The 13,119-nt window shown below is 38.9% G+C and overlaps 1 protein-coding gene across 1 annotated transcript; it reads right to left on the bottom strand.

Annotated features, from left to right (window-relative positions):
* Window positions 1-1,822: 1,822 nt before the first annotated feature.
* dthd1 (death domain containing 1) lies at window positions 1,823-12,888 on the bottom strand. The gene is made up of 10 exons (XM_062444459.1): window positions 12,462-12,888; window positions 10,540-11,032; window positions 9,689-10,019; window positions 8,749-8,928; window positions 7,987-8,252; window positions 7,318-7,476; window positions 4,203-4,492; window positions 2,526-2,773; window positions 2,377-2,434; window positions 1,823-2,130 (listed from the first exon to the last, which is right to left on the bottom strand). Exons 1-10 carry the CDS (start codon window positions 12,886-12,888, stop codon window positions 1,823-1,825), a joined length of 2,760 nt encoding a protein of 919 aa, XP_062300443.1.
* Between the last annotated feature and the right edge of the window lie 231 nt (window positions 12,889-13,119).

The following is a 13,119-nucleotide window of genomic DNA, read 5'->3' as shown; positions in this document are numbered from 1 at the left end:
CTCTCTATCAACCACTTGGTCATTGGGCAATCAGCATGTGAGCTGCTCATTTGTTAAAACTCGAGTCTTTCCAACAATCGCACTGTCCCTTACAGAAGCTGGATAACATGCACGTTGATTGTGGCACACTTGAACTCCTCTTTGGTCCACTCAACTTGAGTGTTGTGCCACAACCAGTCTATCCGTAATCTAATGGAAATGGTCATTTGTAGCCCACACAAGCTTCTCTTTCTTGAAAAAAAGGAAAAGATAATAGGCTTAAGATTATCATATTTGCAATACATAGGGTAACCCCTTGAGCTGTGCAATGTGGGCCCCTATAAACTATTCAAAATGGTTTTCTATGGTCATTTAAGACATTACACTAAAACATATTCAAAGGACCAACTGAAACACCACAAAAAATAAATAAATAATAACAAAATAAATCAATGTACAGTACCAGTCAAAAGTTTGGACACACTTTCTCATTGATATGAATGGTGAGGTTTGTCCAAACTTCTGACTGGTACTGTAGGTTATCTGACATACATACTATTTCAAAGAGCATTTTTCAACAGGCAGCACTTTCTGTCCTGGAAAACAAATCTACTGTATTGCCATGCAGTTGTAGATTGGTCTGCAGGCCTATGATGTATGATTGAGGGGCCCAATTCAGACAAATATTGCATGGAGTACTCAGCCCCTAGATAAACTGAGGGGATAAACACTCACTTAAAAGGTATTATGATCATTCTTTTTTGTGACATCTGCAAAGTGAATGTTTAGGCTATTCCTTCAGTATTTCAGTGGGACTTTTGGAGCTCTGTTATTGATTAATGCAAAGTTAATAACAATAGCTTCACACAGATGCTCTGGCTTAGGGGTCCCCTGAGTCCTTTGGCCTCTGGACCTGGGCCCGGTGGGCTTGTTCAGTAATACATCTGTACTCCAATCAGTTACCATTATAAGACGCTGTCAAGTCTTAAAGATTCGATGTCACAGAGCAGAAAAGAGGTCACAGCTCAGTGTCAGCGATTGTTTATGCAAAGAGAAGAGATGGCTGACTGGTCTTGTAAATCACCCACCTGTCTGTGGAGATGAACTGCAATATCAAGTGAGAGTGTGGAGGCACTGTCAGAGATTGATGATTGCAAAATGTTCAGATTTTAAATGTGACAATAACCTCAGAAAACACATTTGTAAGTGTGCGTTTGGTTCCAGCTACACTACGTACATGAAAACCAGTCATGCGTATAACTATCTTAACACTTTTTATTTATTTGACATAAAAGTTAATGTGTGTGTGTGTGTGCGGATCCAGATTGTTAAAACATTTATCGCATTGTTGCACATAATGTGAGGTAGATATTAATTACAAGTGGTTACACTAAATATACTTTCTAAACAATATGAAACAAAGAAACGTAAAAACCAACCATCAATTTTGCCCTTAATTAGAAAATTAAGGCATTTTAAGATGCACATTAAGGGGTGTTTTTCATGTTTTTTGTTCCTTTTTTTGAGAGGTTTTTACCCCTTAAATTTAGATTCAGTGTGAATACTTGGCCTTGATTGTCTGAATGTCTCTCTCAGTGTTCTATGTAATGATCTGCAGCTATTTTTGCTTCAAATCTGCCAAAATATATGCTAATATATAATACATTTTTTTTCAACACACAGTGAATTGACCCATGTCTAGAAGAGACTACTGAATATTACAGTCCAATGCTGACCCCTTGTGGATCAAACAAAACACTGCCAGCATCTTTTATGGCAGACACACATACTCTGACCCTGGCTGATTTAAAAAACTTGTGTGAATTCTATTTTACAAGCATCCTTATTTCAGTAAGCCCTGCGTGGTGGTTGCGGCCTGTCGTAGCAGCAGCTCTCTGGCCAGATCAGGCCTGCCGCTCTTGGCCAAGCAGTGGGCCAGCTGAGAGGCCTTGGGTTGGTGTGAGGCAGCAGGCAGCCCCCTCCTCCACATGGCCAGGACCTGGAAGGCCTGGGCAGACAGGCTGTCCCCAGCCCGGAGCCTCACCAGCTGCGTGGCGCTGCGTCGAAGGCGTAGGGAGAGCACCAGCAGAGCTATTTCCTCCTCCGAAAGCTTTCCGGACAGCCAGAGAAGAAGAGAGTCTGACAGGGAATCTGCAAGGGAAAGAGACGAAAGGATGTAGGTGAAGGTTCATCTAGTGAGGTGAATACAATGCTTTTACCTTTTCAACAGAGAATTGAATGTAAGAACTGACAGCAAAGGAGCTAAAGCTACACAAACCTTAACTTCTTTAACATCAAATACGTACTGTAGATCTGAATTAAAACTAGAGGATGACTTTGACAGTAGAGTATGTGAAAATATAAAAAAGAGACATTAGAGTTCAACATCTCTCCTACCTGTCTCCTCACACAACTTAACCCTCGCCACAATGGGCCGATTAATGCTTCTCACTTTCTGAAATGACAAATAGTGAAATGCCAGAGTACTCTTTTATTGTGAGAGTCAGAATATGATGCAAGTGCTTCTACTCTGAAGTATACAGCACCTTGGGTAAAGTCAGAGACAGCTTACAGACGGGATCCCCCAGAAGTTTCGCGTCCATTGGAACAGCTACGTCACCTCGCCACTCAAGCTGACCTCTGGTGATCTTGTAAAACATAGCCGTGCCCTTGTAGTGAGGAGAGCTGTAGTTGCCAAACGGATCCACTTCAGTCAGATGAAGGAAGAGGTGATTCTTCCACTGGCTGTGAAAGGTGATGCGCTGGCTTAGGACCGGTTGGCTGGTTTGAGTTACTATTTAAAAACATGAATATTCATAATATTGTGATTAGTTATTAGTAGATATTTAACACACGACTTTTTCTTTGTCAGTATTTTGTGAATATGACTTGAAATTGCTTGTTATTACAGTTTTTCTCAATCACATACACACTATAAATGGGCCTATTAACTAAACATCCCAAACCATGACACCATCTACCAAAAGGCAGACCCATTTCCTAAAACTACAAACACTAGTGTTTTGAATTGATCTAACCAGTGTGTAATGGTTATTTTCAAGTGCATTTGCATTTGATGGCTTTTGTGAGATGTTTGAAGGCAAATGTTGTATTTATGTTGAAACTGAACATAATTAGAAATGCTGGTGGTAATGTATTCAACAAAATAGATTTTTTTGTCTATAAAACAAACCATTTTGTGAGTCCATCAATAACACAAAAAGGATGATAGTAGAGCAAACACACCTGAGAACCAACAAGCTTTCTGGTGGCTCCCTGTCAAAACATATAATTCATTCACTTTATTATAAGGTATGTGGCATCCAGTTATGTGGAGACACACGGGAGGAAGAGGAACCTGTTTCCAAAACAGCAACAGTTTTATTATTGTTTGTGCTGTTGCTGTGTACAACCAGTATTCTTAGTTTATGTAAATTTTGGTTTATGGCCAAAGAGGAACCTGCCAAAAGATTAACTGGAGGAGGAAGTTGTTTTTTTAAAATGACATTTATCTTTTTTGCTTCCTTCCTTTCATGTGGAGGCCAGGGTACAGGTTCAGCAGCAGTAGCATATGCTCAGTAACAATAGCAAACCTTGCATACAATGTCTGTGAAATTTGACCAATTTTAACATTTAACAGCTGTACAAATACCCCAAATGTTGTCCGTTGAGGCTGTTATGGGCCAAATTTGACTCATATCTATTGATATGGCTTTTTGATTCACCAGAGTGGGTCAAATCAAGGAAAATTGTTTTAGAGAATCTTTAAACTGGACATGCCATGTCTGTGTATCTTTTGCCAGGTTGCCAAAAATGAGTGGTGTAAAACCTAAATTTAAAAAAAAAAAACCGACCCAGACCATACTGTGTGGATGTAGAATAGGTTAAGTAACATTAATAGATCCTAGCACTGTGTCAGTTTCACTTGCAGTAAGTCCACAAAAGTTTAAGGTGAAAATGGGTTAAAATGCAGACCAGTTTCAGTTTCGACCACAGCAGCAGGAAGCGGTGGGGAAAAAACAAACAAACAAAACCTTGCTCTCCCTAAGAGTGTTTTTTTGTTTGTTTGTTTTTTGCGTGTAACATTCCAATTTCCTTGTTTCTTTTCAAGGTGTTAAGAAATGTTAATGAATACATAAGCTACATATGCATGGGATCCCTCGTTTGAATACAACTGGGGCCTTAATATGGAGCTTTTCCAATAATTCAATCTCACACTTTACCTGTTGCAGTGATGTTTCCACTAAAATGAACGAGAAGCTGGTCTCCTTCACGCATGCAGATCTCTGATGAGGTTTCCAGAGGGTCGCTGTAGCCCTGCGCCTGCAGTTTGGACATCTCCCAGCTGAGGTCTCTGCTGGGTAGGGCGGCCACCATGACGGTGTGGGGCTCGTCTTGTCGGCGCCAGAGGACGACTGTGACGGCGTGGCAGCAGACCGACTCCTCCAGCTCCTCTGCCAGGGAGGTGAGATGGCAAGGCTGCAGGGGGGAGAGGAGACGGACCACCAATAGCCTGAGGAGAGGAGTGCGAGAGGAAAAGTGAAGGGCTGAGAGGAGAGATTTAGATAGTTGCTGAACAGAGAGGAAGAGGGGATTATTATGGGCCTGAATACAGACTTAATATACTTAAAGCAGAATAAAGAACTTATATTACCTACTGTACTATATATATATTAAATCTCCACTGGAGCTGTTTTAGATAAGAAAGTAGAATTGAATTGCAAGATGGAAATAAGGAGAATTCATCCTTATTAAAGGAACAGTTCACAATTTAAACATAGTAATTACATTTTCTAAACCAGTGGTGATATCAGAAAGCTAATCAAAACTACCAGATGTACCAAATATGTTTTCTTTGTCTATTACTTCTTTAGAGACTACTTCACATTTTTAACCTGTGCTTATGTTCTGACACAGAAATGTTAAAGCCTGGAATTCATGGCATTTACACCCCCCCCTTTAACCATACTGCCTTTTCTTAAATCCCTTACGTAAAGAAAAGCTGGCTGTAAGTCTTGTTATTAGTTGTGGCATTCTGCCTTTCATTTCTTATCTCACTGTCCCTTAGACTTGAACATATTTAAAAGGCATGTACTCGTAAGCATCAAAATTCCCGGAGTGGCGGAGCATTTGGATAAGTGGTGAGTGAAATAAAAATCTTCATGTTCATTACTTGAATTTAAATGAACAGTACTTGTTTTTTATGTCTTGAACTAATAGTTATGTTGTGATAAAGATGACAAATGTTTTTTCCCAAAGAAGTGTGATATATAGCTATGTTAAAATATGCTCTCATAAACTGCACCACATTAAAAATGTAACTGAGCTGTTAGGAAAACTATATGGGAAGTACTTCTAACCCCAGCTTCATCAAGGTTATGTTGAAAAATGACTGTACATCACCAAAAAAACAAAAAGTGAATGAAATTGTTGTCTTATTCCACACAAAACACAAGAATGACTGTATAAAAAATGTCATACTGTCAAATTGTGGTCACATAAACATATTTTCTACTCTAGCAGTTTAAGACCTAGAGTTGTTCCTGCAGGGTCTCTCATCAAATCTCCTCATGTTAAGATTTCCACCAGAGTTAATTGTCCGCAAGTGAGTAAGAAACCATTAATTAAAAAAAGAAGTTATCTTCAAATATGCAGGTCTTCATTCTCTAATTTTCTCTTTTTTCTGTTTATCACAAGGGGGAATGTTTTCCACTTTCTATATGTGGTTGGGGGACTCCTGATGACAGTGACTGCTGGTAGTTGTTGTGTGGATGTTGCTGTGAAGACAGCGCAGAGCCCTGCTAACCTGCAACGCCTGTCAAACACACTAATCAGGCTCATGGGCCTCAGATACCAAATCCATGTGGTGAGGAACCTTTAAAAGCATGTTTGACACATGTAAGATCATCAAAATGTTCTAAAAATTGCACAAAACATACTGTAAGATTTAATTCTTCTAAAACAAACATAATTGTTGTTTTGAAAAGTTTTTTTTTTTCTGTATCCTGCAGGCTAAGTCTGTAGCAAAAAGGAAACTGAAGAGGCTGTACTTCACTGAGAGGTGTTAAATCTAAAACATTTAATTTTTGTAGGGTTTTTTTCTGCAAATTGCATCCCTCTATGCATCAACTATAGTTTACTGTATTCTGCATGTGTTCCAGTGGTAGCAGTCTCTTTGATATGACAACAACATGGCGAGGATGTTATGTTTTCACAAGATTGTTACTGTTTCCTGAGGCCCCTGAGAAGCAAACTCTCCTGAAGACTGCTAACTGCATCTCATCAAAAAGGTACACGATCAAATAGAAACCGCTTTGGTTTCACTTCTTTTAATCAGTGACGCCTAAGAGCATTTTTACTGTTCTGTGGTCAGGTGTAGGATTTATTACATCCTCCTTTGCGGTGCGAGCCAGACGCCCATTCTCACGCTATGTGTGAAAAATAATGGCGGCGAGCTGAAAACCTACAATCCTTCCAATCAGCTACAGTGGCTGGTCAACTTCAGCAGCGAGGCACAGGCACGAGGAGATGTAGTAAGAGGCTTTGGCATTACAGCACAACTCATGCATGTGTAGTGTATTGTTTAAGGTCTTCTTTTGATACTATACTGCATGTTTTTATTTTTTTCAGATTGTACTGCTAGTGAGTGGACAAACTGGACAAATCAGCTCAGGATCAGACTCAAGCGATGCTACAAATGAGCAGTACCCTACATATTTGACCCTGGGGTTTTCTGCGCTCTCTGTAATCCTATTTTGGATGTTTCTGCCTCATATTGTGATTTGCTCTGTGATCTGTTTGGGCTGGAGGCTGCAGCACCACATACATTGAGTATATTTAAATTTGGCCCTTCTTATTACTCATAGAGTATCTTTTACCAATATCGAACAGTTTGGCTTTTTTAAGCTCCATTGGAGAGTCAGAAACTGTCTTGAGGACAATATGTTGGATGGCTTACAAACTTCTGCAGATGAATGACAATAAATCTTTCTAAAGTGGGAATAACTCTCTCTCTCTCTCTCTGACCTGCAGCAAAGCATCCAGCCTTTGATCACTCTTAATGTTTTGACCTCCAGCGTCAAACTGGTCCAGAACTCTGCAGCAAGGCTTCTAACAAGATCAGAAAACCACATTTTACATTTTCCCTCGCCTCCCTGCAGTGGTTTTCCACTATGCATCATTTTTATTCTACTTCTGTCTCCTTTGAAGTGACTATGTCACATTCAGTGGACCATGTCAAAGCTTGAACCTGTTAATTCTCAATTCTCTTGTCAAATATTCTGATCAGTAATTTGAAGATGCACATTTTTTAAAAGGAGAAAACATTCTGTTGCAAACCTGTCAAACATTTCTGTCAGCTCAAAGGACACCAGTCCATTCTGCTGATTCCTGATGGTGACTTTCTCCAGGACGCTCCACTGTTTGTCACTTGAGCCCAGAATAATCAGCAGCTCAGTGGACATCTCTTTAGAGGACTGCACAGAAGAGCCAAGCATCCTGACAAAAACATTTAAAACAGAATATCCTTATCAAAAAGTATCAAACTTTTATTATGTTGTGTTGTTATTCTAGACTAAAATGACTCGATAAAAGAGATTTTTTTTAAATTTACTGACCAATGCATGTATGAAAAATAATCTGCTAAATAATTAGTAGCTATAGCTGTCAGAAAAAAAACCTAAATTTATGTCCGAAATAACAGAAAATGGAAATAATTTGGTACAATTTCCACTTAAATACAAGTCACCCACAGTACAGCACTGGGGTAAATGTACATAGTTCCATATTCAAGATCAAGTAACTTTATTATCTGTCACATGTTAACAGAAATTCCTATTTGACATAAATATGCAAAAAAACCAAAGTACAAACATAAAATATGTTTGAATGAGTTAAATTCCGCCACTATCATCGGTGTAGTCTCCTAAATATAGCCACAGATGCTCTGTTTTATCATCACTTTCCTTTCACTAAAATTAAGACAAGCATGGAGAGGCTTCATCTTACCTCACTCTGCAGGAAGAAGATGGATCCCACAATGCAGCAGCACTGACAGGCCAGGTGTGGTGATGCTCTGTCTCCTTCCTTTGTCCTCTGGTGTCCCTCTTCTTCTCAGGGTTTGGGGGACAGGGAAGGGTGAGTGTGAGGGGTCTTTTCAGTGGTTGTGAGGACGGGTGGGTGAGGTACAGCAGCGGGCTAGTAGACACCACTGATTGATAGGCATCACTTCTGGATTTGACTGCAGCCAGGAGGACAGCATCTACCGGCTGGATCTGAGGCATGCGAGGAAACATCTGTTCTGTATTATTAAGGCAGCATTTGGACAGAGATTCTGTGTGATATGAAAATCGATTTTTTCCACATTTCTGTTTTGCTGACAGCATGCTGTTGTATCAAAGAGAGCAGAGTGGAGTGGGAGCTGTTGGTTTTTGGCGTGTGATCAAGCAACAAACTGCTGCGGGGAAGCTAGTTCACAGATGATTGGACTCAGAAGTCAATTCAAATATTGGCAGCAGCTGGCAATATTGGAATCAAACATCTGTTAAAACTCAAGCCTGTGAATTTTAAACAGTCTACCTGTTTCTCCTTCACATTTTTTTTGTTTTTATCTGTCTGTCTTGTTTTATCATTTGTTGGAAAGATATTTTTCAAATGGCTGATCTCAAATTTACAAAGATGTTTTACCCCCGCAAAACCCTGTGATTACTGCTTGCAATGTTTGAATACAAAATAATTAAAACTGTAAGTGATCAAATCATCTTCTCTTACCATGGACTGTACCATTACAGAAGTAGTGAAAGATCCTGGGAGGTAGTTAAGGCAGATGCGAGGATCCATGGGGAGTTTATGTGACAAACCCCGACTGGGAACTGTGTAACTTTCTCTTTTCAGACAGGAAATGACTGCAAACAGGCCCAGGAAGTACACCTTCACCTCTGCAAATGAGCCCTGAGGCACAAAGAAAAGATGCACAAGGTTGGTTAAAAAATTATTTTTCAGACAACAACTTTAAACTTCTCAAGAAACCACGGCAATTCATTATATAATATAGATAATATTACTCTATAAACAATAGATTTAACTGTTTTAGAAAAAGTCTCTTCAATCAAATGTACTGAAATTTGACTGGATGAAACTAAACTTTCAAATTCACTTTCATAACCTTGTAAATAATCATAGGGTTTCATGTCAGTTATAAGAAATGCTTTCCCTGTGCAACAAGAAAAAAAAAATTCAGTCCATATTGTTGTTCTGGATTATGGTGACATCCTGCACATGCATGCATTAGTCTTTTTATAATAAATAATTAATTAACACATTTCATTTAAAAAACTGGATCGTGTTCGGCATTTAAACCCCACGCTTAAGACCTGGTTTTTGATGAATGTAACTGTTTTCAAATAGTCAAGTTCTCTCCATTAGGCCTCTCAGATCCCATGTTTTTGTGCTATGTGTAAATATTTTATGTGACTGTGTATTAACTATGCAACAGTGACATTTTGATCAAGTCTTTCTTGTTGAAAACATAATGTATCTGAGGAGATTTCCTCGTTAAATAAAGGTTATATAAATAAAATAAGACACCTAAGAAGATGCATTCATATTTTAAATGAAAATATTTTATAGTTGATGGTTTCTGTCCCTTTTAAAATATAAATGAATGAGCTTACAAATCAAATGCATGTATGGAAGTCATAGAGAACTTTACCCTCTGCCCTCCGTACGTGCCCTCTGTTGTCACAGGAGTGATGTAGCTCGCCCTCCTCGCCCCATCGACTACCTTGACGGCGACGTCCCTGTAGCTGCCGCGGTAACGTGTGCAAAAAGGCACAACCACAGTTATGGGGAAGTGGACGCTGGCACCGTCTTGAACCTTGACCCTGACCACTCTGCTGACTAGCTCCTCAGAGCCGGTCACCATCAGGCAGCTCAAGTTGTCAGCTACATCACACCTCAGGACTTCAGCGACACTCATAGGTGCTCGGATAAAGCATGCGTCTTGTACATCTGATTGGTCATCCTCCAAGTGGCCAGATAGCCTAGAAATAATTTAAAACCACATATAAACATATATACAATATTTGTGCACAAGTTTCAACAAGTGAGACTATCTTAAGAATATCTGAAATGCTGCAGTGTGCACATTTCCATATCAGCTTCTCCCAGACTCGGCCTCTTCATTCAATCAGTTTCTTGGAGGCTAGGGGGTCAAAACGCATGCACCTTGTGATAAATCGTGCAGAGAGTTTACTTCTTCATCAGTGAGCAGGAGAAATGAAGGGAAGGAATCGAATCATGTTCAGGCTCAAAGGCTGACCTCATGCTTTTTTTTTTTTGGGGGGGTTACTGAAAATACTTTCAAACACCTTCAATTAAAAAAGTTTTTCTGTCATATGTTGTTACTTTGACATCTTGAATATGTCAATTAAAAAAAAGACAATCATACAGTATAAAGACATGAAGTGTGAATTAGAACAACTGGGTATAATAATATATAATACTGACATTATTATTTACAAGAGGTTAAGTTGACCAAAAAGGTGATTTTAATCAACTTACCCAACTGTGATCCATTCATTGTTTGTCTCCTCTTTGCTCTTGTCATCTATCCTCTTTGTATCTCTATTTGTCTTCTCCAGGAAATCTGTGTGAGTCTCTACCAAAATGTTAACATTGTCTTGACCTTCGATCTCTTGCCCATGCCCACTATTTGCTCCATCATTGCAGGCAAGACTTTCAAAGTTTAAGGCTGATGTCAGGTCAGTGTCTGGTGAAAGCCTTGTAAGGCTTTGATCACCTCCATCTTCAATCTCCTGTTCCTGCCCCGAGCTGCATTCATGGGAGCTCAGGTCATTTCTGCCACCTTCTGAATCTTTACTTTCCTGAGGTGCTACATCCAGAGTCTCTTCTGCACATATTTTGAGGATTTCTGCATCCAGCTTGGTTATGACTATGTTCAGTTTGTCCAGAATGTTCTCTACGTCCTCCCCAATACTCCAAAATGTATTGCTGAAGGAATCTGAACAAAGCATGTCTTTACTTTCTGCATTATCTGAACCAAACAGACATAGAGAACATACAGTATCACAACTATAAAACAAGTACAACTTTTACTTGGCAAACTGCAATATTTGAGAGCTAATTTTATATTTTTCATCTACTCTCTAAAGCAAATGCTGATTCACCACGCTGTTGGTAAATTTTATACACTAATGAAAAATGTATAATGAAGTGAATTGTTGTTGTTTCATACTTCTGTTCACAGGGCATTTGCTTTCCAAATAGAATTTTAAATAGTCATAAAATCATTCAAGGTCCTTTTTTTCATCTTCTCTTCTTACTTTCAGGATGTCATCTTACACTGCTGAGACTTACATAAAATATTTGATACCATTCTCAGATGAAGGTGGTATCAGTCTTCTTAACTAAGTCTCGGCAACAATACAAATGCTTACACTTCAACTTCTACTGATTGTACTACTTTCAGTATTTCACTCTTAACTGACACTTAATTTCCTTTTCCTACTCACAATTAAACTTAATACTCCCATAAAAAGACAATTCAATGTGTTCAATGGTTTCAACTGCAATTTTTTTGTTGCAAGCTCATTTTATTTAGAAAATCATCACCTTAAAATTAGAAGGTTATCAACATTTTGTTTGGGATTTTTCCCCCCCCCCACCCTTTTTTTGGGCCCCAAAAATTGGTGCTATACGGTTCAATCATCCCAATCTGCAAAGCATCAACAAGTGCTTGGAATGTAGACAGGAGGACCAATCATATTCTGCCTCTTTACCATGTGACCTCACTGCTCTGTGACTGTGGTTGAAGAAGCTTAAATTTTGAGACCTCCAAATTGATTACTTTAACAAAATAATTAAGTATGACACTGAACAAACACCAACTGATTTAAAGTAAGTTTTTTGCACCATGCATGTTTTGTTATTACTAAAACTTTATGAATTGTATTATCATTTCAAATCTGTCAGTTGAATCTAAATGTAGTTGTGTCTAAATTTAAAACAAGCAGCTAAATTATTGACTGCCCAAATATTGTGAGTCATAACTCCCTTCAGTAGTTTACACATTAATTTTGTGTAATAAACCAAAATAAGACTAATGTCATGTTTCTGTGAAGCCTCGACTGATACAACCTTGTAATCCTAAGCAGAAAATGATTTTTTAGAGTTCGAAGGCTATCTAAAAATCACCTGATCATGACAACCCCATTTAAAAATTTGATAAGAGTTTGATATTATCTATTTATAGTACATGAAGGGTGTCTGTTATTTTGAAAAACAAAAGCAAAATACACTGTATATTAGTTTTGCTAACTAGGATGTCAAGACTTTGAACCTAAATAATAATAATGTAGATCCTTATAACTTTAAGGGGTCCTAAATGTTCTAGTTAATTTGAGCTTCAAAGCAAGGCAGAGAAAGACATTTATTAGACAGATGAACTCCTACTACTACTATACCTGTTGTAGTCTGGTGGTGCTGATTGGCGCCCCCTGGTGGATATTTGTTGAGGATGCAGGCACAGTCTCTTAGGGCTTCTCTCCATGCTGTCACTCTGTTTGAATGAAAAACACTCACCTCCCTCAGCACTGCCAGAGATTTCTTCTTGCAGTCTTTCTCCTGTTGTTCTTCATCAGCACTCTTTCTTCTCCCCATCCCTTCACTCTCTGTCTCTGCTGGACTGTGCATCCCTTCTTCAATCCCTGTCTCTGTCTCCTCTCCTATGCATCTCCTTCCACCCACCGTTCCATTATAATGATCTGTGGAGAATGTGACAGCTTCAAGCCCCCGGATAGTATCAGTCAACATGTTGAGGAGACTGTCTTCCCTCGTTTCTTCATGAGGACACTCATCTATCTGTTTACTCAGGTGTAGATGATTATCCATGCTGAGCTGAAAAATGTAATCAGATCAGGGTCAGAAGAGTCTATTCTGCCTTGTTTACTGTCCCTTTTTCAGTCCTTATTGTATATGGCAAAAGGTATTTACTCCTTCTACAAACATTTGGTGAATAATATCAAATATTAATTCAAACTGCACTCCATTCCCCTGTCTACTTCCTTTTCTTTTTTTTAGAATTCTTCACCGTGTCCTTGGTATTAAGTGTTACTGTGCACC

The sequence above is a fragment of the Scomber scombrus genome, chromosome 23, assembly GCF_963691925.1.
Source record: "Scomber scombrus chromosome 23, fScoSco1.1, whole genome shotgun sequence".
Classification (NCBI taxonomy): Eukaryota; Metazoa; Chordata; class Actinopteri; order Scombriformes; family Scombridae; genus Scomber; species Scomber scombrus.
The sequence above is the reverse complement of the archived record's forward strand: the minus strand, read 5'-3'. Positions and strand labels throughout refer to the sequence as shown.

Bases quoted from the DNA above. Each gene is read 5' to 3' on its own strand.
- dthd1 (XM_062444459.1), bottom strand. From the start codon at position 12,888: ATGGATAATCATCTACACCTGAGTAAACAGATAGATGAGTGTCCTCAT. The intron at 11,033-12,461 runs GTATAGTAGTAG...TGTTTGGTTCAG, and splicing joins GCACCACCAGACTACAACAG to ATAATGCAGAAAGTAAAGAC. The intron at 2,131-2,376 runs GTAGGAGAGATG...TTTCCCTTGCAG, and splicing joins TAAGTTGTGTGAGGAGACAG to ATTCCCTGTCAGACTCTCTT.